Below are 27,622 nucleotides of genomic sequence, written 5' to 3' on the forward strand. Positions count from 1 at the left end.
AAGTACACCTTACATTTTGTGGAATGAATTAATAAATAAATGATTGATCATAAAAAAAACTACACATTTATGGTTCTGTAACTGTCTTTGTAATTTGACAAGGGCAAAACAAGATTTCCTTAATTTAAAATATGACTATTTTCCTTAATTTCCAAATTTTCCTTAATTTAAAATACAAATATGCAAGAGGAAGGCTGCAATAACTAAGGAAAACACTTGGGGTTTTCTGTTTTGTTTTATTTGGAAAAAAAGAGTTGTCGTATTTAGAATTCCAGGAACACCTGAAGATTGGGACTGGTGAGAGTCCAGGAAGACACTTTCTGCCCTGAATTCTGAGGCAAGCAAGTCAGAGCTGCTTCCAGAAGGCTGGATAATTGCCATTTCAGCCTGCTTGAAATGTAAATTTGAGCTTTATTCTGAATTGGGGAGGGAACCAAGAACTTGAGTTGATGATTGCTATTGAGCCAAGGTCAACTCGTAACATGAATAGTTGGTGTGTCTGTGAAGAGAATCTTGTAGTTATGTATTGGACCTTTCAAGGTCCATGGCGTAATTCCTTTGTTTCCTCTTTGGGATTATCCTACCAGCACTCCATAAACTGAATCCAAGAAATAAATAATTCTATTTTGATACATTTTATTATTGCATCACTAAGATAAAACTCAAATTTAAGCTTCATAATTCCCATTGTTCCCAAATTTATTCATGTAACTGCTGAAAAAGCATAAGAGATAGTTCTGACAGTTAAATCTCAAATAATTTATCTAAATCCTGGTCCCTGACTTCTAATGGAAAATGATTCGTATGGCATATTCAAAGCAAAAGGGGAATTCAGATTGGTTACTCAGGGTTGCATTTTTTTCCATAAAGTTATTCATAACACCTGATGGCAGTGCTGGATTGTGGTTGCTACGTTCGTGTTGGGCACTGCGTCTTTAGAGTCTGATTAAGTGGGAGTTGCCATTTGCTGTGCTGCAAGTTGCCAACAAAGCTGAATCTGTCACAGGTGCTACAATTTGTATTTCAGAAAAATTTCTTCCCCAAGTTTAATTATCCCCAAAGTATTCCACTCTATGTAAAGTACTGAAAAGAGTCAGCAAGTTTTTTTTTCATTTTCAGTACTGTGATGTAAATTAGGATTTTGTCTACTGCCTACATGTTGTAGAGATGATGGAATTTCTAATGGACAGGACTCTCTGTTTTTTAATATAAAATACTATTTTCTATTCAGTTTTTTAGCTTTGGATTCAGGAAATGAATAACGCCAATTAGCCATAACTAAAAAACATATTCACAGTGACATAAACCATGCTTCATAGAAGGAAATAGGCATGAAGTAGATAGAAAGTGTGTAGATTGAACTACTAATGATGGAAACAGGGAAATGGGAAGCTCTATGCTCAAAAATATTAAGTGTAGGATTGACTATTTCTTATTAAATATTAATATATATTCAAACTCATGGAAATAAGTGTGTATCTTTTTTTTGTATGAGACAGCCTGCCCTTTGCAGAGAGACTAGGGAGTTGGATAGGTTTGGGAGACAGTCATCACTCTTTTGGCAAAGCAATTCATCCTCACATCAGCGTGTATCAGTCAGGTTTCTGTTGCTCTTTTTTCTTTTCCATAAGACAGTTCTTCCCTGCCCCCCCACCCGCCAGCATTTCAACAGGAAGGCCTGATGGGGAAGTGTCTTCTAAATATTTCACTGCAGAGGTAGTTTCTTTAAAATTGCCTGAGGTTGATTTGTTAAATCAGAGGAAGGTCTTCAACCCCGGGAATCCATAAGAAGGGATTATGGCTATGAAGATAATTTTTAAGGTGGCAGTATTGCTTGGTGACTTAATAAAGAGATATGTTATAGTTAAATCTCTTTGGGATATTTTAAAATGAGATTCTTTGTTCCCCATGCATTTCTCCTTGTCTTTGTACTAATGTAATTCTAACAAATAGAAATGGTTAATTGAATTGAGAAATAAGTGTGTTTACTGGAAACTGCTTAGCCTTTGAATTGTAATTACAATTTTATATTCTTTGTAGGATTATTTAACCATTCATAAGTATGGCAATGCAGCCAGAAATGATCTCTGGAATACACTATCAGAGGTAAAGTATAGGAAGCTCAAATATTAAAATCTCTTCTTGAATATTTGAATTGAGTTTATAAACCATTCATAACTTTTATTGGAACTGACAATTGTTTTTACTTTTATATTTCCCTTTTCCTCATATTGCTTAATTGTTTTAATTTTGATATATTATATTATAAAAATAACGGAGTTTAAAATTACTTAAACTATAAATGGTAATAAAAAGTACCTTGCCTACTTTCAAGCAAGACAGTATTTCTGAAACATAACATTAATATGGTGTCAGGCACTCGTGTTTGAGAGAAATATTGATGTTAAAGTAGTTTTTTTCTATAAGTAAATAACAAATATTTAAGTTTGATACTAGACATATTGGAGATACTTAATGATGCTGCAAGTACTTGTTTTAACAATAAACTATGTTTTATTTTCCATTAAGTAAAAACTAATGTTAATAAAGCTTTCATTTCTATCTGTATGCATGAAGCTTAACTTAAGGCAAGAAGATTAATTTTAATAACACATTATATTAGCTTCACTGATTTTACATGTTTTCAAACTTAAGTAAATCATAAAGGTAAAAATAAAAATGGCTTAATGTTAATTATGTTTATAATTCATGTTTATAAAACTAATTTATACAATTTTGGTTATAAAGGCTTTAAAAAGGAATGGAAAATATGTAAATATACAAGAAGTAATGGACCAGTGGACACTCCAGATGGGTTATCCTGTTATCACCATCTTGGGAAATACAACAGCAGAAAACAGAATAATAATTACCCAGCAACATTTTATTTATGACATCAGCGCTAAATCTAAAGCACTTGAACTTCAAAATAACAGGTACAACAATCCTTTACATGAAAAAACAATTGCTTTTATTCATATTTTTCACTTTGCATTCTTAACATTTTATAAAGGATTGCCTAACACAATTATAAAATGTAAGTGAAATATAGTTTTCATTTCTTTATTTACATATGGTGTTTTCATTTTGATTCCTCTTTTACTCTCATTTCCAGATATTTTAACCATCAAAGTGACACCATACCAAAGTTATTTTGCTTAAGAAGACAGAGTTTAAATTATTATGGTGATTTAGAAAAATATGTGATTTCTTACTTTTCCCTGTACATGTTCGTTGACTAAAAGTCAGGGAAGTTAAGATGCATTGAAGTCAATTAAATGGAATTGAGCAAATTGAGATTTCTAAAATAGATGGTAATAGAAACTAACTATCCAGAAAGACTAATTAAAACAAACTAAAAACCACAACCAGACTAACTAGTGTCTGAGGTGAAGGAACTCAAACTAGATTCATTTTTAAGTGGTCTAAGTATCAATGCTACTTAGCATCAAAATATGTTCTCTTCCCTCATTTTCAGTGTTTAAAACCAGTAAGCACACAACATAATAGAATTTTTATTTGTTGTTAAACTTTCTTTTGAAATTCTTATTTAATTACTGAAACCAGCACACAGTGCTGCTTTCTTTACCACTTTGTATTTCCTTACTGCTTTGTGCCTTATTAAAAACTGCTTTGTGCCAAGGAAAGATAATAGAACTTAAATCAGCTCATTTTATTTTTTAAAAGGTACCCTGAGAAAAGACTGAAGGGGGAGAGGACAGTGGGGTTTAAAATTAATAAACAAAGTGGAGTGTTTGGATTAGATTAGTTATTCTGTCTTCCATTACATTGGGATCTTAGAATCCTGATTTTATCATCCACCGGTCTCTAGTCTCTATGAAGCATGAATTATTTTTTGTTTTTGGTTTTGTGTTAATCTCCAAAAGGAATAGAAATCATTCCCAAGCAGGTTAGTTCAAAGATGGGCTATACATAGAAATGATTGAGAAATTCATGAATGTTTTCTGGTGACTAAATTTGGAATGTCATTCAGGAAATTCAGGAAAGCATTGTCTTAAATCTCCTGGTCAGTATATATTTTGGCCTTCAATGGACTGCCCTTACAGCCCATCTGTTTCAGTCCAGTGTTACTCTGCCACAGGGTCAGGGCCGGACTCTGTCACGGCTTCTTTACTCAGCCTGGATTCCACACAGCTGCCAAATGCTTCTTCTGATCCTCCAGCCTCTGGCCCCAGGCTAAACCTGCTTAGGCATCAACCCTGGCCTTGCCAGGAAGTACATAAAAACTACTTGACTGTGGCAAAGTTAGAGAGATTTGGGCCATGCCTTTGAGAATGATCAGTCTGACACAAACATCACTGATGCAGAAAAACATAAAGGACCGCCAAATGACAGAACAAATTTTGTACAAAAATGCTCTGTCAGCCTATAACATGCATCAGATGTATCAGCCATGAGTCTGACTCTTTAAAGGAAGGCTTTCTCTCAGTCTGTATAAGCATATGTAACATCCATAGAGCTTTGCTTTGGCTAGAGTTACAACATCATATGGATAATTTTGAACCCTGAGAACTTGACATATAAAATATTAAGAGTAAGATAATACATGGAGTCCCTTTAATCTCCAAAATTATTTTCTATCTATTTTGAAATAATAGAGGTTGCAGTTAAAAATTTAGTATTCAATTGTGTAGTCTTGGTCATTTTATTTACCCTAGCCTTGTGGTCAGAACTTCAATACCAATTCTATCTGTCTTTTGTATGTAGCCTACCTAGATCTTTCTTACACAATGCAAGCTGTTGATCCAGTAAAGATACAAGAAACCCCATGAATTGTGGATATTTTCTGAGTCAGTATAGTGAATTCTTTGTCTTGAATTTTTTAAAGGATACTAGAACATTACTACAACATACCCCAAAACACTTTTAATGTAATGGTAATTCTATTTGTCATATGTAGTCACTGTATTGTAGCATAGAAAGGTCTTTAGATAACTAAGAATTGCATAAAGTTTGATGATATATAAAAGTGAATTAAATATTTGCTTGAATTTAGGGACTTTGGGAGTTCTGAATTTTTTTTTTCTTTATGAAGTTAATATATTGCAGTGTTAAGTAATATCTCCTTCATATACTTATGGAGCTGCTCAGAGTCCTGTGCTACAGAGAATTATATTTGCCTCCAAAGTTGTATTATCCTTTTGCTATTGACCCAATGTCAGCAACTTCTCAAGGGTTTATGGAGTCTACATTAATGCTTCTCTAATCTTGGTACCACTTTTAAAAAAGATTTCTCTCTCAAGCTAAAATAAGTACCTATTATTGTCTACCTTAACATGATTACTAGGATAAATATTGCTTTATTATAAAAATGTGAACTATGAAGAGAGATAGTCCCAGGAACTATTAAAGAAAAAATATCTTTGAGGTCTGTTGAAATGCATTTTGTGTATATTCTTGTTTTTGTTATTTTTCTGCTTAACATCTCAAAAAATAAGATGGCTGAGATAAAAACTTAGGCGCCTGGAACACAAATGAATTTCACAAATTCTTTTTTCTAATCTTTTTTCAAACATAACCCACTGAAGGCTAAGATTTTCTTTAAAGCACGCCACATTTCACTCAACAATGTTTAGTGTCTTCCACCCTTTTAAGTTGTAACTGTATAGCAACATAATTGCCACACTTTCTTTGATTTTTGAAATGAAATTTGTGAAAAGATCAAATATGTGTTGTTTGGAAAGTTATGAAAAATAACATGTAGGATTGATCACATAGCAATTCAGAAATGAATACAAATTTTAGATATTCTTGGTAATTTGTAATTTTTATTTTGTTTCTGGGACACTGTATAGATTTTCACTATATGAATATTCAATCATATACACATATATATACACACAGACACACAGAAGGCAAAACATTCTTAGGAAAAATATAGAAGGCTATTTCAAAAGTTTTACAAAATGCCCCAATATTTGTATCCCAATATATTAGAGTTAACTCTTTTGCATCTGAATAGCTATGTGCCATTTAAGAAGTTTCCTATGTGTACATGCCATTGACTGTAAACAACGTGCAGGTATTGATATGAATCTCTTTTTTTGTACATTAGACACTTTTGCTAAAATTCAAATATTGAAGCATGCCATAGAAATTTTATCATAATTTTTAGCTTCACTATTTCAAAGAATACAGTTTAACTAGATGCAAAATTATATTTTTTTATATTAAGGGAAAATAGTATTTCATTGACAGTCCACGATCATGCTTAAGAAAGATATATTTATCCTTGAGAATTTTCAAACATCCTCAGTTTTATATATCTCTTGCCCTTTAACTGATACTTATTTGGCTTCACAATTTAGTTGACCCTACTAAATTGCACTCCATGTGCAAGATATGTACCAAAAAGTCAAGTTCATAAAATTAATCTCGGTCTTGCCCACAGACTGATTTGGCCCCTTTTATTTTACTTTGGTCTAATTCCATTTGATCCAATTCAACAGCAATTTATGGAATGCATTCCATTTCTAGGCTTTTTTAAGATCTTAGGTACACAAATATGAGCTCATTGTTTACTTTGGGAATCAGATGCATTATTTTCTCTTAACTAATGCTTTCAATTAATCAAAAAAGAGTCATTATTTTTAGAGATCTGCTGTTGAAGAAATATATATCGATTTTCTTTGTCTTCCTCAGAGTAATACCATTATTAAATATTTGCCATATTCTTAGTATTAATTACAACGTTGGAGGTATTTGATAAAATGCTTACATGCATTGTGTTCATTTACTTGTACTTTGAAAACAATATGTTTGGCTACTATAGGTTGCTTATTTCCTGACCAACTGTGTAGATTCCATTGTAGTACAGCATAGTGTCTCCATATAGTTGGCATTCAAAGATGTTTCTCTGACTAAATACAGCATATACTTTAAAATTTTTAAATTTTAAACACATTAACTCTTCACATTAAAGATGGCAATTGGTATAAAATTATGAATTTCTTCCAATCTTCTATTTAGATTTTTTTTACTATTACTGAATTATGTTTATTGTAAAATTGAAACATGAAATGGTAAAATAATCAAATTCCATATGACAGAATGAGAGGAGATGCCCTCTCTTCCCATCTCCCCAACATATTCATTATATTTTAAAATTATATAACCCTGGATATAGTTCCTGAAAACTTCTCAATTCTCTGTTCACTCTCCCAATTACGGAGCTCATTTAGTATCTCTTCCATAAAATCATCAGTATTTTTCACATACTAGACATTGTTGGCTGCCCCTGTTCTTAATGATGCAATGATAGGTCAACATAATCTGGCTATATTTCAGGAAAAGAAACAAAGTGTAATCACTGAACTTATTTTAAGACTATCTTGGGGCGCCTGGGTGGCTTAGTCGGTTGAGCGTCCGACTTTCACTTAGGTCATGATCTCGCGTTTCGTGGGTTCGAGCCCCGCGTCGGCCTCTGTGCTGACTGCCAGCTCAGAACCTGGAGCCTGTTTCAGTCTGTGACTCCCTCTCTCTCTCTGACCACCCCCTGCTCATGCTGTCTCTCTCTCTCCTAGAAATAAACAAAAAAACATTAAAAAAAAAAAAAAGACTATCCAGCTTATCTCTGGCTAGTCACTTGAGATTAAATTGATACTATTTCATGTACAAGTATAGGCTTCAATTTTTATCCTATAAAAAGTCAAATTCCAGAAAATTCTTCACTTAATGGCTGAGACTCATGACTGATCCCTGCACATTGGTTGATGATTTTACACATCAATTCGGAAATTTCATTTCAGAAAACAGAGCATTAAATGTACCCGACAGTGTTCTTTGTATTGACCTGGATTTTAGGGACATCTGACTAGTTTTGTTTTTTTCATTCCTACTTTGCAGAGTAACTTTGAGTGTGCTATATTAATTAACCTTTTTGTAAAATGTAATAATAGTACTTTTTAGGATAGTTATCTGAATAAATAAGGATAGTGTTGAAAGGTAAATGCATGAAGTCACTGAAATGTGTATTAATTTAATATAGAAATGAAGAGAAAGGAGTTGCTTAGAGATTTTAATCAATATACAGTGGGCTCTTATTGATTTTAGCTAATTTTTATTCCTAATGCAAAATGCAAATTATGTTTTTGCAAGATAAATTGTTTTGTTGAAAACCCCCCTTTTGTGTTGAAATTAAAAAACTCTTAACACAGGTTAAGTCTGTGTAGTGGCTTTGAAGAAGTGAATTCATCTTTTTGACTTCTTCCTGACTTTTGTAACTGGGGAATTTTTTTTTAATTCCCCTAAAGAGCATAATAGAAACCAAGCAGAAGATGCACAACTAATGTTGTTTGTTTATTTGTTATAACCTTTTTTATTCTTAAAGTTTCTATTTTATTTTTCAGTTACCTGTGGCAGATTCCATTAACTATTGTGGTAGGAAATAGAAGCCATGTGTCTTCAGAAGCAATTATTTGGGTGTCTAACAAAACAGGTAAAATATATATTCTCCCCTCAGGAACTATTTGGTTTCAGATAATTGTTTAGCAACTTAACCTCTGGTTTCAGCTGTTATAAAAATGTGAATAAAGATGAATTAGAGAATATAGAAGAATGATAATCACCTTTATAAAATTAAATACATAGAATAATTTGTACATAGTCTTGTTTTAACCTGCCTATATAATTATTAAATTTCTTTGTGTCATTGATGGTAAAGAGAAAATTTAAAACCAAGTATTTGTAATACTAATTTTAGCTGTCTTAAACTCTATCATTTTATAATCCCAAATGTAATTGCATTATAATAATAACTCCCAATAGAATAGTATGACAAATAATGGAACACCAGCCACATTTTCAATTCCATTTTCCTGCTATCTTGTCTTTACCACACTGGCTTTTTAAAGAATGGCAAAGTGATATACTCCAAAATTAGATATTTATATGGACAGAAAGGAGGGGCCTTGGTAGGTCATCAAAGCACCCTCTAAAGTAGGGTTAACTCTCAAGGAGCAGAGAAAGATGAGATTCTATTCTGTTTCTAAATACCTTCCAATAAGGTGGTAACCTATTTCAATTCACTGCCAAAAAGCTATTTCTTGAATCCAATCTAAATCCTTCATGCTAGATGTGAAACAGGTCTCTTTAATTTCTGTTTTCTATTGAATTGAAGAAAAAGCCAATTATTATCATTTATGCAACATTTCATTTAGATTTAAATGATCAAGTATGTCCACACTTTGTTTTTCTTACTCCTTTGTGTTCTGCTAATTGATTTCATAACCACTGTATAAGGAGCCACAAATCTTTTTTTTTTTTTTTGCAGTAAGTGAGGTATAAATAATTAAATAAATAACAAAGTAAACATTGTTTCTGCCCCCACAGACTTGCTATTATAAGGGATATGTAAGTGCTCAAAATACATACATACCAGGAAAAGTTCTATAGCAAAATCTAATCTACATACCAGAAATATAAATGCCTATATTTCCAGTTGAATTTTTATTCAAATTTTCATGTTATTATATTTTAACACAAAATCACATATTGTGAAAATATGTAATTTTATTTATATACATCATGTGTAAAAAATTCATAAGTATGGTAGTGATTAATTGAAATATTTTAAATTTTGGTGTTTTTCTTTTTAAATTGCTTATTCTATTCTATTCATTTCTTAGACTTAGCATTCATACCATGATTCTGAATTCACACTTACTATATTATTTATCATTTTACTTCTTTTAGACTTTCATGTAGTTGTTTTATCTACCTACATAATTTGTTGTGAAATGATGAGTGAAAACAGTGAGTCATTAACCTAATGATTTAACTGTTAGAATAAAGTCATCCCTTCATAGGATTGCTAGGGACATGAGATAGAATAGTTTTCAGAAACCAAGTAAAACATTTCTCATTGGAAGGTCCAATGGAGATGAGACAATTGGAAGAGTGCAGAGATACTGATCAAATGTCAAGATCAGACCAAAACTTCACTTTTAGGCAGTGTAGGAATTCAGGGCAAGTCTGATCATTCTTGAATACTTTCCCCAGGTCTGTTGCCCCTAACTCCCCAGTTATTTGCATGCTGTCATTCATAGTATCCTCTTTGTTTCACACAGAATACCCAGAATAGGGTCACAGATTTTCTTGACCAATAACAACATGTGAATTTGAGAAGTTGTTTCCACTTACAGTCTTTCATTATTAATCAGAAATAATAACAACATGATGTTTCAAAGCATACATTTGTCTAAAATGTCACCTATATTAATACACATGGCTTTACACATACTACATAGTGTGTGCACTGCATAACTCTGGGAGATGATATTTACATTTACTCTCATACTGATGGCACATTCCTCACCCCAAAGTTGCAGTATGCAACCTACAGAGTATGATGTGTCAGTTTTCATTAAATCATAGTGGAGTCTTCTCGTTGATGAAACATTGTCCCAATTGAAATGCTCACACCCATAAGGGACTCTTAAATACTGAGAACAAACAGAGTTGATGGGGAGTAGGGGAGAGGGGAAAAAGGGTGATGGTCATGGAGGAGAGCACTTGTTGGGATGAGCACTGGGTGTTATATGGAAACCAACTTGACAATAAACTATATTAAAAAAAAAAAAGAAAAGAAATCCTCACACCTTTGTGGGGAATGCCCATCTCAAGTAAATATTCCTTGAAAACTTTATAAATATATAAATCTGGAAGAAGCTTCCAAGCGGGACCTAAAAGAAAAATCAACCATTCTGTTTTCCCTGTTCAGTCTCATTCTGACTATATTTAGTTTTGTCTTAAAGTCCTTTATTCTGATGACAAATAAAAACTGACACAACGTACAAATTGGGAGGGAGGATTGTTAACTCTTGTCTCCGTTTATATGTTATGACTTCTCTCTCTCTTGTTTTTCAAAATATAGTCAACTAGTATCAATAATAATATCAATACTAATGTTTTTCCATAAAAACATTAAGAAACTATTTTGGTCAATTCTTATCAGCATGCATCTTAAAAGTCCACCTTTTAATTATGACAATATGGTCAATGACTTAATATTTTTCATTGTCAGTAACATAGATTTGATCTCAGGAGGTACTAAGTCACAGTCATTGGTAAATAGTTACTGTATATATTTGATTTGAAACATCATATACTCTTGACACATCAATTTTTTAAACCCTTTAGGTGATTATCTAATTGATTCCAAGTTAAGGCATAGTTCATTTTATCCTAAAAATAGTTTTAAGACCAAATTTTAAATTATTGAAAGCAGGTAAAGGATTTATCTCTTTTAATTTTACTGTTGAAACACTGAGAATATAGACATTTATAAATGTAGCACCTTGGATATTTATTGACAGTTAATATATAATAGAAGGAAATAAATTTAATGCCAAATGTTAGAAAAGATTCAACATAAAAGGGAAATTGATGCTGAAATTACAAGTAAACATTAAAAATAGTATAATGATGTAGTGCTTGCCTTAATCATTGGTTTATATAAGACTCACAAGCCTTTAGAATGAGTTATTTTTATCCCTATTTTACAAATAAGGAAGTTAAGGCTTGAGAAATAACGTGCCCAAATTGTCTCAGGAGCTTGGTGTTCTTTTCTAAACTTATTCCCTCTAAACTACAAGTGTGCACACACACATACGTAAGAATTTAAAACTTAAATTTTAAGGTTGCTTAGCTGATGTGCCAGTTACTCAACACGTTGCCTCTGTGTTCACACACATGGTTCTTTATAGGTTCTACAGAGCATTTTCTAACTCAGTTCTCACACAAGTCCAATGAGAGGCACTATGTGTTACTATACCCGAGTTTGTTTTATATTGATACCCTTGTTACTTTGGTTGCCATTTTATTTGGTTTAACTTCTGACTTTTCTGTAACTAGCCAAAACTGAGTAGAAAAGCTTGATATTCCTCTTTTTATTCTGAAAGTATAGAATATAAAAACAGAATACTATAAAATTCCAACTCCTCTGTGCCTTGATATAATCTAAATTTTGTGCCACTTTGAATACATTCTAAATATAATTCTAGATTGTTATTACTAACATTCAAATATAATTTCCATACTTTTTATTTTGGTACTCGTCACATACCATACACACCTCATTAGGCCATTGGGAAAGATCTCTTTAAAATTCATTGCTTGCCATTAGTTAATTTGAAGAACATTTTAAAGATATAATTAACTAGAATGAAAAAGACATTTAAAAATCTATTACAAAATCTTTCAGGGAATCATTTCCCCCAAGATTTCATTTATAACAAAGGCATAAAAATGTTCATGAACAGTAATAACCTTCAGGTTTTAGTTATCAATTTAATAATAGCATACTTAATAACAATAGATGCCTGCCTTTTTTATTCTTATCAAATGACACAAAATGTGTAGGGACTGTTTTTGTATTTTAATTTGTCTCTCTTCTACCTATAAGTTGTTGAATTCAATAAGTTTATTTTTTAATGTTTTAAATTTTTTGTACTTTCAAGTTTTTATTTAAGTGCAATTAGTTAACATATAGTGTATTAGTTTCAGGGGTAGAATTTAATGATTCATCAGTTATATACCCATACCCAGTACTTATCACAACCAGTGCCCTCCTAATAACTGTCAGCTATTTATTTATTTATTTATTTATTTATTTTAATGTTTTATTTATTTCTGAGAGAGAGAGAGCAGGGGAGGATCAGAGAGAGAGGAAGATAAAAAAATCTGAAACAGGCTCCAGGCTCTGAGCTAGCTGTCAGCACAGAGCACAATGCGTGGGCTTGAACCCACGAACCATGAGATCATGACCTGAGCTGAGGTCGGACGCTTAACCGACTGAGCCACCCAGGGGCCTCATCTGTCACCCATTTAGAGCCAAGTGTATCACATGAGGTTTAATTGTGTCAGTTATCTAAAATGTGAACAAGAGATAACTTTAAAAATTAGATTAATATCATAGGAATCCATGACTGTTTTAGAATTGTAAAAACCTAAATTACGTATTTATGTATTAAACTTGATTATTTTTTTAACTTGTTTACTACTGTAATTATTTAAAAAAATAACCACTCTTTAGGTGAAAATGATCAAATTTGCTCTTAACCCATGAATTTAATCACAATTTAAATATGTGTTATTATAAAATCTTAGTATTCTTGAAGACAGAGTTATGATTACTTAAGAGAAACAATATCATCAGTATTTCAATCTATTTTCTTCCACTGAATTCTGACATGATTAATTGAAATCTCTCTTCATAAGGTTTAGTTTTTAAAAATTTCATTATCTTTTGTTAATTATTTTTTATTTTTATATCTGTAAAATGGGGTGTCATTCTAAAGCTTCATAGGAATTTTGTGGATAAGCACATTAAAGTTTTGAAAAATACAAAAACAAAGTATGAGGAAGTTGGGGAACTATTAACATTTTAAGGAAATATCTGATAGATTAATTTTTTTAAGTAGCATAGATTAAGCTGGGTAAAATTTCAAATTAAGGAAAATAGTTCCTTCTTCCATTGAGCCACAGAATTGGAAGAGACCTTAAATTCTATTACTCAGCCCTTAGATTATTATGAGTGGCCTAAGTTCAAACATTTATGTCTAGGAGAAGTGAAACAGAAATCTAACTATCCTGCTTCTGTTCTAATTCTTGTTTCCAATATTATGTCCTTCCTTTTAAATCAATATAAAAATGTGAAAAGTATATATCATATTACAGTAAAAGTGTTATACCATCTTGTATCAATTGAATATAATGTAGTAAAAAGGACACCAAAGTCAGGAGACCTGGGATGGACCATTTCCAGTTTTCTTGGACAATTCAATTAACCTGTCTGAGACTCATTTCTTTATCTGTTCCAACAGATGCTATTTATAAAGGTGGAAGGAAAGCTGAAGTGCTATTTGAAATATTAAAGAGTAGATTTTTCTGTTCAGTATACATTTTTGGTTTTACCGTCCATTTATAAAAATTGGCAGAATAAAGCATGCTTTAGATTAATGAGCCCATCCCATTCCAGACCTGAGCAATTAATAGTCACTAATGTTCAGCCAATAATTTGGGAGCCACAACCTCTTCCTGTGTGGTGTCTACTTGAGAGAGAATATAAATTCAGTGTTTCAAAAAAAGAAAGAAAAAGAAAGAGAAAAGAAAATCCTGTTTTGTAGGCTGATGTGTGAAAACCTTGATAACAAAGTGAAAATTGGAGATTGTCCATCTTACTGAGAACTGACACAAATGGCTTCGGTAATGCGTTTTCTGGTTTAAAGTCATTGTAGAAATTAGATAGACCATTATGTGTGTGGGGTGTGTGCGTGTGTGTGCACGCACGTGTGTGTGTATAAATTACAAACCTTAAGTAAATTTAATACATTATGTAACTGCTATGAAACATGAGTCCTGACATCAATGAAATGATTAGAATTGTAAAACTATGCTTCTGTGAAGTCAATAGAGGCTGAAATTAAAGTGAACAGAGTTCACTATCTGTACCATATTTGAAGGAGTTAAATATTTAAGTTATAGATTGTTTTAACTGGCTTACTTTAATTGAATTAGCTAGGGAATATAAACAAGTTACCGTTTTCCAAAGTGATTCCAATAAACAGAATGTATTATCTTTATTCTAATTATATACAGAAATATTAGATTCTTAAACAAATGAGGTTCCTTTTTCCAACATTATTGATGACACTGGAAAGTCTGTTATTTATTGGTACCTCCAAGAAAGCCCAAGAAAAAAGCAAGGAACAATAGTGACTTTAAAATAAATGAGCCCTGTTGTTTTAATCACTTTCTTACTGAATAAAATAAGTAGAATATGCACCTAAAGTCTTTTCTTTTATTCTAGTCTAATTTATATACGATCTAACTAGAAGCCACATGAATACAGTAGTAGATTTCTTGGTTACATTTGTCTTGAGAAGAACATTGTGTAGGTAATGGGCTTTCATCAAGAACAAAAATGTTAATTATAAGAAAACAATTAATTGAGGTAATAATAAGTAACCAACTAAAGGTTTTCTAGTGAATTCTAGATATAGTGATGAACTGATTAAAGAGTAGATTTCAACTAGGTATTTATGACGGTGTTCTCTTTTAATTATTGGTACTACAGTATCTGCAATTTAGAAAATATACTTCATATCATTTTAACCCATAAATTTAAAATCCATTTTACCCCCCAAAAATGCTGTTTTCAGAGCACCACAGAATAACTTTGGACAAAGGAAGCTGGTTGCTGGGGAACATCAATCAAACTGGCTATTTTAGAGTCAACTATGATTTAAGGAATTGGAGACTACTAATTGATCAATTAATCAGAAACCATGAGGTAAACTGGATTTACTCATCAAAGATATGTTTTGAGATGTGAACACCTGCTGTTTTAATTCTAAGTGATTCCATTTTTTTTTTTTTTTCCTTTTCTGGTTGACCTCCTAGGTTCTCTCTGTCAGTAACAGAGCAGGTTTGATCGACGATGCCTTCAGCCTGGCCAGGTATGTTTTCCAGCAGATCTTCACAATAAAATTGATGCCCATAAGACTTCCTCTAGTAAGCTAAATACAATAGATTTTGATAAGAAATCTTTTAAGAATAATTTCTATCTCCCATTTTTGTATTTGGATATGAATTATAATCAGGGTCCTAACTTTTGATCAATAGTAGCCACAGGATATTTCTGAGTCAGGAGAAGCTTGATCAATTTTCACTGTAAATTCAATTTAACACTGGAGATTAATAATCCTTTCTCAATTTCATTAATGAACTCTACAAAATGACCATTGTGCCATATTTAATTTTTGATGGAAAATACCTTCAAGCATCAGCAATTTTTTTCCTAACATATACTCATATATCTTTTTTTAATGTTTTTTGAATGTGATTCATTATGAAAGCTTGTGCTGTAAGACAGAAATAAATATTCCACAGAGTTAAGCTGTTCTGGACAAAATGTATATCAATCTTATAGCAGAAGCCTTTAGTTGTACTAGTTATAGTAATATTTACATTAGTGTCATAATTAAATTTATAATGTTATAATGAGTTATTCCTTCAAACAGTCATTAAACATTTATTCACTTAAGATAATGTTGATTATAAAGCTGTACTCAATGTTGAGATTAAATAGTAAAGTAAACTCAGTCCTTTTAATATTTAAATTGTTTCACATCCAAGTACAGTTTTAACTTTAATAATCTGATATATTGGGCAAAAATTGAGAAACAATAGTGTTAGAGGAAGGCCCACCAAGATAGCAATGTGTAGAGATAGTGACTAAGATGTAGCTTTTACTCTACTCTGAATAAAGTATTGAGTATGACATAAAGATTATTTTGACATAGAAGTTTAAATCTTCTATTTCGTGACTTTTATTTCTTCATTTTGAGAGAGAGAGAGTGCGAGCACACATTCACGAGTCAGGGAGGAGCAGAGAGAGAGGGAGAGAGAGAATCGCAAGCAAACTCCATGCTGTCAGCGCAGAGCCTGACATGGGACTCAGTCTCACAAACTGCAAGATCATGAGCTGAGCCAAAATCAGTAGTCTGGCACTTAACCAACCGAGCCACCCAGGTGCCATGACATAGAAGTTTAAAAAATGCAGAAAACCACTAAGAGAGAGTACGTAATATAACATTGTGTTGAGAGAGAAGCAGGAAATAGAATTATGTTATGAACAACACAAGGAAACGTTTGGAAACAAGAAGAGAACTAATACCACCAACTAATTAAACACTTAGTAAAGTTCTAGACACTGTTCTAAATGTTGTACATATAGCAATTTGTTTAATTCTCACAACCTTATGACATATGTAGGTATGTATTATTATTATTAATATTATTATTCCCATTTTATAGGTAAAGAAACTGAGGCTCAGAGACATTAAGTAACTTGCCAAACTCACACAGCTAGTAATCAACAGGACCAGGGTTTTGTGCCGGTAGTCTGACTGGAGAGCCCAATGTGCATATATATATATATCAGCAGTAATAGTATTTATCATAATGAAAAAGCCAAGCAAGATAGAAAGACTGATGTGGTTTGAAATGGTGGTTATGTGAATTCTTATAGGTTTGAAATGATGGTGAGGAAGCAAAAAGAAGGAGGGCAGACGAAAATGCAAAGAAGAGATCTTTGACTTAGCTGCATTAAAATTATTTTTTAATGAAATTCTTTATTTAATTTGGGTGGATGAATTTTTTTTCCTAAAAATTAAATTCCTTGTTGACTAAGATAGAACATTGCTTTCAATTCCAATTTTGGAAGTCTTAAATATTTGAAGTAAATAATTTCATTATCATTTATACACATTCACCAGGAAAATATTCATATCCCATTGAATATATATTAAAATTTGTTTTATTTATAATGAGATAATTTTCCTGTTAGTATGCAAGTGAATAAACACAAAACCAGATTTCTATAGGCAAATGCCCAGCACTTACTTGGAGTTAAAGTTATATTTCACCATTTTCTAGTAAAAGTTTTATAGTTTTGCTACCCATCTGTATCAACCTTCTTTCAATTTTTTAAGCATAGCATGCTCTCTGGGCTTCTTTAAAGATAACAAATAGAATAGCAAATATTTAATAAAACGTATGTTCCAGGTACTATATGGAGGCTTTTATGAATGGCATTGTTCAGTCTTCTCAGTAAACCCTCGGAATGGATGTGGTTACTATGGCCATATGATAGCTGAGGCATAGAGGTTAAGAGGAGTTAAGTCACTTAGCTAAAGGGCACACAGCTTTTAAGTGAGGGGTGGAGGTGAGATTCAACAGCAGACACTGGCACAGCAAAACCCATGACCTCATGTCAGAGTGACTGCCCATTATGTCAAATGCCTTCCCACTCCTGTGGCCTGTTATGTGTTGGAAATATTACTATTAACTAAAAAGAAAAAAAAAAGTTCACTTGCGCTCCCATGCCCATTCTGAAATCTGTCTTCTCTGGTAAGAATAAGCTGACATCCTATGGACCTGTATTATAGAAGTTGTCATTTTATGGTTCAATCCCTTTCTGGGCCCCTGATGATTACTTTGAAGACAGGGCTTTGCCTTATCCTTGTGTTACTACTGCTTAGCTAGTCTCTAGTACAAGACAATGCTGGTATATATTTGTAACATGAATTGGTAATTAATTATTAATTATTCAAACTATAAGCTTTCGTGCCTACTATTATCTTGTGCAATTAGTAAGCATATTCTTAGGTACTCTTTTTAAATCTATAAAAATCACATAAATGCATTCTAACTGCACAAGATTAAAACAGAAGAGGGATACAATGTGAAATTTTTCTTCTACTGTTTCATACCCTCCTCACAGATAAAATTATTTATATTTGGTGTGTATCGACCCAGCTATTTTTTTTTTTTTTACATTTCCATACAGTTTAATTTTTTTTTTATGTGAACAGAAAGAAATGCATTCTGTTCTCTGATTCATTTATAAGAATTAGTCTGGGGGCTTTATTCCATTGTTTGTTTCTAGTTTTTCACTATTATAATCAAGACTGCCATGAGCATCCTTGAACTGTCTTTTGTTGTGTGCAGCAAAAGTTATCTATAGGGTAAATACCTGTGAGTGGAATTTTGGGTTCACAAACGATAAAATCTTTGATAAATATTAAAAATTATATTCCAAAAGCTTTACCATTTTAACCCTCCATCAACCATGTATGAGAGGACCCAATCCCCTCAAACCCTCCACGACAATGAATCATATACATCTTTTAAATTTTTGACATTCTGGTAGCAAATGTGAGTGGCTACAGTACTCGTTAAATTCACTCCTTTACCTTTTGGTAACACAAGGATAAGTACATTTGGTACTTGTATGTTTTTCCCTGTAAATTCCTACTATATTTTCCTATATATTTTAGATGTATTGGGATATTAATCCTTTTAGTAGCATACATTCTTACAGTATTGTCTCTTAATACTATGTCAATTTTCTTTTTTACTTTGTGATGTATTTCATCATTCGAAGACTTTCAATTTGTCTTGTTATTCCTTTTATAATTTCCTAGTTCTTTGGTGCTGTCTTACTTAGAAGGACTTCTATGAAGATTACAAAAATACTGCATCTTTTAATCACTATTTTGTTTTTACATCTATCTACTCAACTCTTCCTCAATTAAATTTTGTGTATAGAATAGAAATCTCATTTTCTTTCACTTTAATACATTTTTAACCAATTATTTCCATCTTATTTAAAAGGACTTTCTTATTCATACATTTGAATTGATATCTTTTATCTTAATGGAAATGGTCATATATTAGGGAATTGATTTGATTCTGTTTAATTGGTTCTTTGTTCTCTTCTGAGCTCATACCATATTTTTCTAAAGAGTTTATTTACCTTTATAGTGTGTTATGCTTGAAAAAGTTTTCTCTTGTTCTTGTTCAAAATCTTATGTATTTTTTCTTCAATATAAATTTTGGAATCGGTCTGACAACCCCCATTTAAAATCCTGCTGTAGTTATGACTTGATATGCATTGGATTTACAAATTAATTTTTAAAGAATTAACATCTTTCCAAATGTAAGCTTTCAATATTAAAACATGTTACTTCCCCTTTTATTCAGGTCCTTAAGTCAAGCTTTATGATTTTATGTACATGAATTCTGGTAATGTTATATTATTTCCTCATTTTTAAAAAATAAATTTAAAGTATTTATTTATTTTTAAGTGAGAGACAGAGAGAGAGAGAAAGCAGGGGAAGGACAGAAAGAAAGGGACAGAGAGAATCCCAAGCAGGCTCTGCACTGTCAGCCCAGAGCCCAATGCAGAGCTTAAACATAAAAACTGTGAGACCATGACCTGAGCCAAAACCAAGAGCCAATCACTTAACTGACTAGGCCACCTAAGTGTCCTGATTTCTTTCTTTCTTCTTCTTCTTCCTCTTTTTTAATGGCATGTGCTTCTATAGAAAATGGCGCTGCTTCTGCACATATGTATTCTGATTTTTATTGCTTGTGTATAAGGAATCAACGAATTGCCTTGCAAATGTCATTGTGTTATAGCTTGAACTTTGAAATTAGTGACTAAAATGCCTAGATGTTTGTTTTTGGTTTGGGTTTTGATAGAGCATTGTTAGATTGGGTGACATAAAATGAACAAGATGCATTTCTCATTTTCAGTGAATTCAGTCTAGCAGGGATGATGCACAGTATATAATTAATCATATTCAGTATATAAGTGCTATGAATAAAAGATTATGAAAGCATTGAGAGGTAAAGAATTAATGAGGCTGAGAAAGATTATGGAGGACATCATATGGGAAATAACATCAGAAGACTGAGTTTACTATGAAAATCCATGAAAGGTATAAACGTAGGAGAATGAGAGTGGGAGGGGTGTAGACTGGAGGGCGGACTTCTGCAGAACTGTTAGTACAGTCATGACTGATACTGCAGCCAGAGTAAGGCAGAGATAGAGGCAGAATGGAATTTGCAGCCAGATAAGGTAGAACTCTTACTGAAGGCATTTATTAGCATAATATGAGAGAAACTGAAAATTTGGAAGATTTGGAGCAGAAAGTATAATGACCACTGGATTTGAATATTTAAAACTATTAATATGCTTTCAGTGCAATTTTAAACTAAGAGTCTAAACTAAAAGACTATCACTGGACCATGGACTTATGTGGTATTTTATTTGAAACTATTCACAATATGTGGAAATTGTTTGGAAAATTTGTTCGTATTCAGAAAAGTTCCAGAAATAAATCATCATCATCATCATCATCATCTTTGCCCTGGACAGTTACTGCACTGATTTATTTATTTGATGACCAGTTTTCTGGAAAATTCAATTATTCAGAACACATGCCAGTTTATTGCATTATTAGTATTATAACTTTTTTAGGGCTGCAGAGCATATTTTAAAATTTTCTGTTATAAGCTATTTGATTAAGGATCCAATCACTTAATAAGGACACATTATTATAACTTAGTTTGCAAAACTTGTTAAGGAATAGGATAGCAGTCATTTCATTTAAAATATTAGTGTTACATTAACAACAAATATAAGGGCCTATATCTGGAGGTTATGAATGTCACACTTGGCATGTGTAGTGTTTAATACATGTTTGATGCATGTATAAGTTTAAAAATTTATGCATACATTTCTATCTACTTGTTTTAGAATTTATAAATCTGAGACATGCTAGGAAAACTGGAAATTTAGTAGATGAGCCAGTGGAAATATAAAGGCTCACAAAGAAGCAAATTATGAGAACATCCAAAACCTACTCTTACATGTTGTTTTTATTTCTGAGCCATAGTTTCAGGACTGGTAACAACATTGTTAAAATCACCTAAGCAATGTTTGCAAACGGAGTGGTTGTAAAATGCTCCTCTTGTGGAAGTTCTTCAATCATGGCTTTTATTAGAAATTCTTCTATGTCTTCTGGATGGCTCTCCTCTACCTTGTTTAAAGTTACTCTTGCAAAACGCCGTTGATCGTTTCTTCACTCAATGCAGAAAACAGTAGCATGATATGCCTGAAAAGCAACTCCATCCTGATTGGACTAGACAAAGAGCAGCTTTTCACACTTTGGTGGCTAGTTGTTTAAAGGTAATGTGCTGATCTTTCATAGATGAAATTGAGAAGGAAAGACTTAGGCATCCTTTGTGAGAAAGAGGTGGCAAGCTGGACTTTTTGTCCTGAGTCCCCACTGTGTTATGGAGACCTCACTTCTATTGAATATTGCTATGCAAAACCTCCTTAAGGATCCTGGGTCCTTCCACTACTGTCTTCTGCTTTATAAATTCTGATTTTATGAAGGAGGTTTAGTTTTGGAATTCTTTATTACATCCCTACACTTTTCCTTTTTTAAAGTACTGTAAAATCTCAGCATAACATTTTTCTTTCTTGTGTTTTATCATGGAATCGTGAGTTATTAATAATAATAGAATACTGATTAAAGGGTATTTTATGTTGTACTCACTGAGCAAGAAGAGAAGGATGATTCTTTAGTTGTTTGTATTAGGCTCATTTGGGAGAAGTATCCATGTATGATTATATTCTTATTTATCTTCTATTAAGCCACCAGAATGTGTGTGCGAGAGGATTGCAATTAAATATTTATGAAATTCTGAAAGTGATAAAATTGTTTATTGCAAAATAAGATTTATTGTTGGCTTTATGCTTCCAATCTTCTGCCATTGACCAAAAGCTATTAAAATTAGCTTACAGTTGTCTTCTCAGCCTTTCTAACCATTGCAGATCTTTCCACGCTATGAGTAGTGACTCACAATGAGTCTATTTAAGAGCTTCATGGCCATGCCTGCAAAATCACAAAATTCTTCACAACTCTGAGGCTGAGGATTCTAATTATCTATTTGTCATCATCAGCTAATGCTCCTCTTGAGATATACAAAAAAAATAACCTTGGACCCTTCTCATTTTACACCTTTCTGCATGCAATTATTTTAAAATTCATATCCGAAAGACCTCTAAATTAGTCATAGTTTATGCAATGCTTTGCCACAGATAAATGTTAAAAATACTTTGAGAGCATTTTTCAGAACATTTTACTATAATGAGCTCAGAGTCTTCAGCTTTCTTCCGATGATAACCCAGTAAATGCCTGAGTATATTCCTGAATTTTCAAGCTAAACTGTTCCTGCAAGCACACCCTGGTTTGTTCAAGGTTAAACTAAGGTAACACATTCTGTTGAGCTATATTTAGAAATCAGTTGAAGGTGGAGTCACAGATGTTGTCCTTGGGGTAAGAATTTAGGGGGAACGACCATATGAGGTACTTCTGAGAAGAATAAACCTGAAGATTTAAGGGCAAGCTTGTGATTCTTGATTCCAAACTTTCTTGGAAACTTTTAAATTGTACTGCATTAAATGAAAGACAAATTTGTAGCCTTTTGCTGCCAAATTTGTGTTTCACCTCCATAGGCAAAAATGTTTTAATGTTAGTGCCTAATGTCTGAGATTGTTGAGTGGAGCATAAGAGGTTTTGACATCATTCTGTAGGTTTGCTCCATTTTCATGGCAAGCAGGCTGTACCCTGGAGTTACAAAACTATCGGTGATATTTGTAGGTTATGTGGACTTGCCATTGTTTTAAATAATAAATAGTCTAAATTTCCAAATGTGAGTACAAATTTGTTTGAATAAGTGTATATATTTATGCTTTTCCGTATCTCACATATTAAAAATAATTTTTATAATTCATGCTGTAGTTAGTACTGTTGTCATATTTAACACCAATTGTGATTCTTCTATTTCTCTAAGGATTTTGAAACGTAACCCCAAGATTTCATAAGAATTTGCTGTAGGATCTCTGACCTTTCTAAGAATTATAAATACTTGCCTGTTCACAAATAATTTACGTAGGCAGAGATCCCTCCAAAATGTCCATTTGAGCCACCAACTTCACTTGAATAGATATTTGTAACGCATACTTTTAACATTAAGTCCTGAATATTCCTCTGATCTGAGATTCTTGAGATAGTTTTATCTTAGTGTTTCTCCTTTCGTGAATTTGAGTTATCCCTTCTGCTGCTTGCTGCAAATCTTTTGCATATTCAAGTACAGTGCTCCTTCGAGCATGCTCTGAAAAGCTACCTGCATCAGAATCACCTGAAATGTTTTATTAAAAATTGCATATTCCCCAGACTGCCTAGAAAACTACATTCTATGAAGCACCTCATATAATTCCAACACATACAACAATGTGAAAATCACTGCTTCTGAGACCCAGAGGATATTTATGGCATCAGGTTATACAGGCAGGTGCTTCTTTGAGGCCAAGAGGTCTTACAGTAGGCATCCTTAACAGCAGGAAGCATGGTTTTCTATGGATTGTAGAGTCCTGAGCTGACCATTCAACAATCAGGGCATCAGAGAATTAGTTAGAAGTATTCAAAAATGTTTTTTGTTCTTACCATTAAATATGTTACTATTTCAGATATTCCACCTGACAGCTGTAAACAAAACTCATAATTTGGATGTCCTTCATAATCTGGGTATCTCAGAAATTTTTCCAAGCATGGAAAAGTACTAGAGGGTTCTCATATAATTAGGAGATACCTTTATGTTCAAATGAGCATACTGGCACATATCAGTCATACATATGCATATTGAACTCTAAAGTATTCAGTAGTTTTCCCTGGTGAAAGGCATGGCAGAATTTTCCTGCATACTAATCCCACATCTAGACCTAGAATAATCTGTGAATCTATTGACAGTGCAGGTAGGCAAGAACAATCAAGCTACCTGCAACAAGCATTAACTGAGAGAGAAGGATATCTTTAGGCTTTGTGGTTATTCTGTGATGTTCTTTGAGGGAATTGGGAACCTATAAAGATGAAGGAAAGAAAAGATAAGTAAGTAGGTTCTTTCAGCAAGGAGTATGTGATAAAAAAGAAGAAAATGAGAATTTTGAGGTAGACTCTGTTTGTCAAAAGATTAATCCTTCTGGTATTTGGCTTGTTAATATAAAGGCCTAATTTTAACAAAGAGCTATACTCTGGCTCCAAAAACCTTCTTTCATTTTTATTATGATGAATTATAAAGAAGTCTTTAAATTGAAGACTGTATGAATATAGGTATTAATAGCAGTTTTATTTTAGTGTAATTATTTACTGCTTAAAGTTATCTTGTCAGGGGTGCCTGGGTGGCTTAGTCGGTTAAGCGTCCGACTTTCGCTTAGGTCATGATCTCGCAGTTCGTGGGTTCGAGCCCCGCGTCGGGCTCTGTGCTGACTGCCAGCTCAGAGCCTGGAGCCTGTTTCAGCCTGTGACTCCCTCTCTCTCTGACCCTCCCCTGCTCACGCTGTCTCTCTCTCTCTCTCTCCTAAAAATAATTAAAACATAAAAAAAAAAATTTAAAATAAAGTTATCTTGTCATGATACTTTCTGACCTTAGAACAGAGATCCAGAGGAGCCTTTTTGATAGTCATCTTTCTTAACAAACATGCTGATCAGCCAATGATAAGGTAAGAGCTACTCCTGTGTTTCTCCCAGATCTCAAAAAGTCTATTTTGGATATAGACAGTTATTTACCTAAATAGCAGTGCGGCCTTGGTAAGGAAACCAGGATAAAGGTAATAGAAAATATGTATTTTACAGTAGTTTCTACTTGCCGTGGAAATATAGAAGATTCCATTTTTATATTTGAGGAGGCAATAATTTGGAGAAGAGAGGAAAGGAAAAGAAATTTAGTTCTAACATATTGTGCAATGTAGGTGAGTGATTAATTCACATGAACACATACTCTTGCTTATGAGGCAAATCTTTAAAGCCTTTGGGAGATGATTTGAAACACATGATATTCTCCTTTAATTGCATGCAATTTGAACTATTCTGTGTGGGATGCTTCAAATGCCCTTATGTGGAATGAAGTACCAGTGAAGAGGCCTTCACTATTTTGGATGTAAGAAAACATCGGATTAGGAAATCTTGGCTTGCTACAACTGTGCCAAAGCCTTTTTTAATGTTTGTTATTTAAAGATATGAACGCAGGCCAACTCAGAAGCTAAGAAGCAGTTCTGGGACCTATGGAGTCAGACCACATTTGAATCTCAGATTGGATTCTTCCTTCCTAAACTAGGAATGGCCTGCAGTGTGGTTGATTGGAGCCTCTAAAGGGAGTTGGGCAGAGGTTTCCGGTTGCTTAGCTGCTTTACCTAATTAGGATAAGGATTAAACAGAAGTTCAACATCAACCCTCTAGGTCACCAGGTGGTTATGCTCACTGAAAGGAGTGAAAAGAGAATTTGTAATAAGAAAATGTTAGTCTAGCAGTCTACATATGACAAATTCAAGTAAGACTAATAGGCCCTGAAGAGAATAATGATTGAGTATCAGAGAGCTTTGTGTGGATGCTAACTGACACATACTCTAAATTATTTGAAGGTCCTCGGGAATGCTATCAGAAATAGATAGAAAGAAATTTCAGGTGGAAATTAGTTGGTTTTGCATTCTCAATGTGCAAATGTATTGGAAGTTAATTTCATAAGCTGGGGGCAGATCATGAATTTTATCCATGGCTAGTTTGAGGGAAATGTTACTTCTCCTTTTTCCACCAATACAAAGACTAAAATTATTACATAAATATAGTTACTGTGCAGAGTAATTAGGCCCCTTGCCTCTCAGATTACCATATTTCTAAATTTCCATCTTTGTGGAGATTTTTGGGTTTCCTTTCCATTTTTTAAATGTTACTGCGTTATCTTAAATTTTGACACTGATAGACTGTCAGTTATTTCTCAGAGTACGTATGAAGAACTTATGAAAAGTTGTGTTTCCATAAAACCCAAAGAAATATGTAAAGTATTTCATAAATGATCTATACAGTATGAACATTAATGGGTTTGCTGACTAATCAGTAAATGGTAGCTACATGGATTAAAAGGTGGGTGGAAAACAAAGAACCATGATATTTATTTCATGCTATGCTGGAATCACTGTATTTGGCTTCAGAAAGATTATTTTGTTATGTTCATTTTCATATAAGAAAAGTAATGTGGAATTTTAAAATTTAAGAATCATAGCTGATGATTAGTTCAAATAAAATCAAGCGATTTTTCTTAAAGGAAGATGTTACTGAGATAAATATTTTATATACATGATTACATACAAAGCATATAGGTAACTTAATCAGTTTCTAAAGTGCATATCCATGATATTAAAATGAACTGTGAGTTCTCCTTATACTTAACAGATAAACGTATGAGAGTATGTTTCACAAACAGGCAAATGAAACTAATGAAAAGAATGAGAAGCACTTCAAAGTGCTATTACTGGGGTGACTTTCTTTATTTCAGTTTTTGATGCTCATTAGTAAGAATAATTCACAAATGGAAAACTCTGTAACACAAGGTTGGTCAGCAGTATCTTCCAGTTATACAGTAACAGGTTTTTACACTTGAAAATGCATAGAGATTACAAATGTATGTGGATAGAGTCTCTGTTTTCATAGATCTTATATTACAGTATAGACTGATTACAGTCAGATTATCATGCAAACAAATATATGTTAGATGGTGAGATATTTACAGTAAATAAATAGTAAAACAAAGAATGGGAGTGTTTGGAGAAGGGGTGCTGGGAGCCGCACTGGCCTCACTGGATGGCAGTCACAGCAAGGATATGGTAGCGTTTGCACAGCTCCTGCCATGAGAAACGAAAACTGGTATCTCTTTCTGCTACTACTGGCTCATGTTGGAAATGAGGCTGCTGGTATTGACCAGGCCTCACATTATTCCATATGAGACCAATATTCCAAACACAGAAACCTCATAAGGAAAAGCATAGTCCTGCCTTTACAAAAGAGATTTTAGATGAAAGCTCTGTGGATGATTGTAAAAAGCCTCTTCCTATGGACCTTGCATATCAAAGACAACTGAGTCTGGCCATGAGACTTAATTTAGAGTTAAGGGCAAATATCCACCCCCACCCATTTGTTTCTGCTGAGAGCATTTTCTGGCCTTGTATATGCTGATTGCTCCCTGTGAAGGAACCTTTTGAGGAACTTCTTCTTTTGTGATTATGAGAGCAGAGGTGTTCCCTGAAAGACCTGTTTTTTCTTGATACTTCCACCTTAAATAAACAAGCTGTTGACCCCTGCCCACAGAGAAGTAACTTCACCCTTTTTATGCTGAAAACTTTGTCTGATAT

The 27,622-nt window shown here is 33.0% G+C and overlaps 1 protein-coding gene across 1 annotated transcript in view; it reads left to right on the top strand.

The window, feature by feature from the left end:
- Positions 1-27,622, top strand: part of TRHDE (thyrotropin releasing hormone degrading enzyme) — a 200,187-nt gene that overhangs the window by 100,508 nt on the left and 72,057 nt on the right. Inside the window, exons 6-10 of the mRNA XM_039223530.1 lie at positions 2,041-2,106; positions 2,749-2,936; positions 8,370-8,458; positions 15,183-15,313; positions 15,424-15,479. Coding sequence (XP_039079461.1) covers positions 2,041-2,106; positions 2,749-2,936; positions 8,370-8,458; positions 15,183-15,313; positions 15,424-15,479 — 530 coding nt within the window. The remainder of the gene's footprint in view (positions 1-2,040; positions 2,107-2,748; positions 2,937-8,369; positions 8,459-15,182; positions 15,314-15,423; positions 15,480-27,622) is intronic.

The sequence above is a fragment of the Hyaena hyaena genome, unplaced genomic scaffold (assembly GCF_003009895.1).
Source record: "Hyaena hyaena isolate Hyena2069 unplaced genomic scaffold, ASM300989v1 scaffold_1364, whole genome shotgun sequence".
NCBI classification, from domain to species: Eukaryota; Metazoa; Chordata; class Mammalia; order Carnivora; family Hyaenidae; genus Hyaena; species Hyaena hyaena.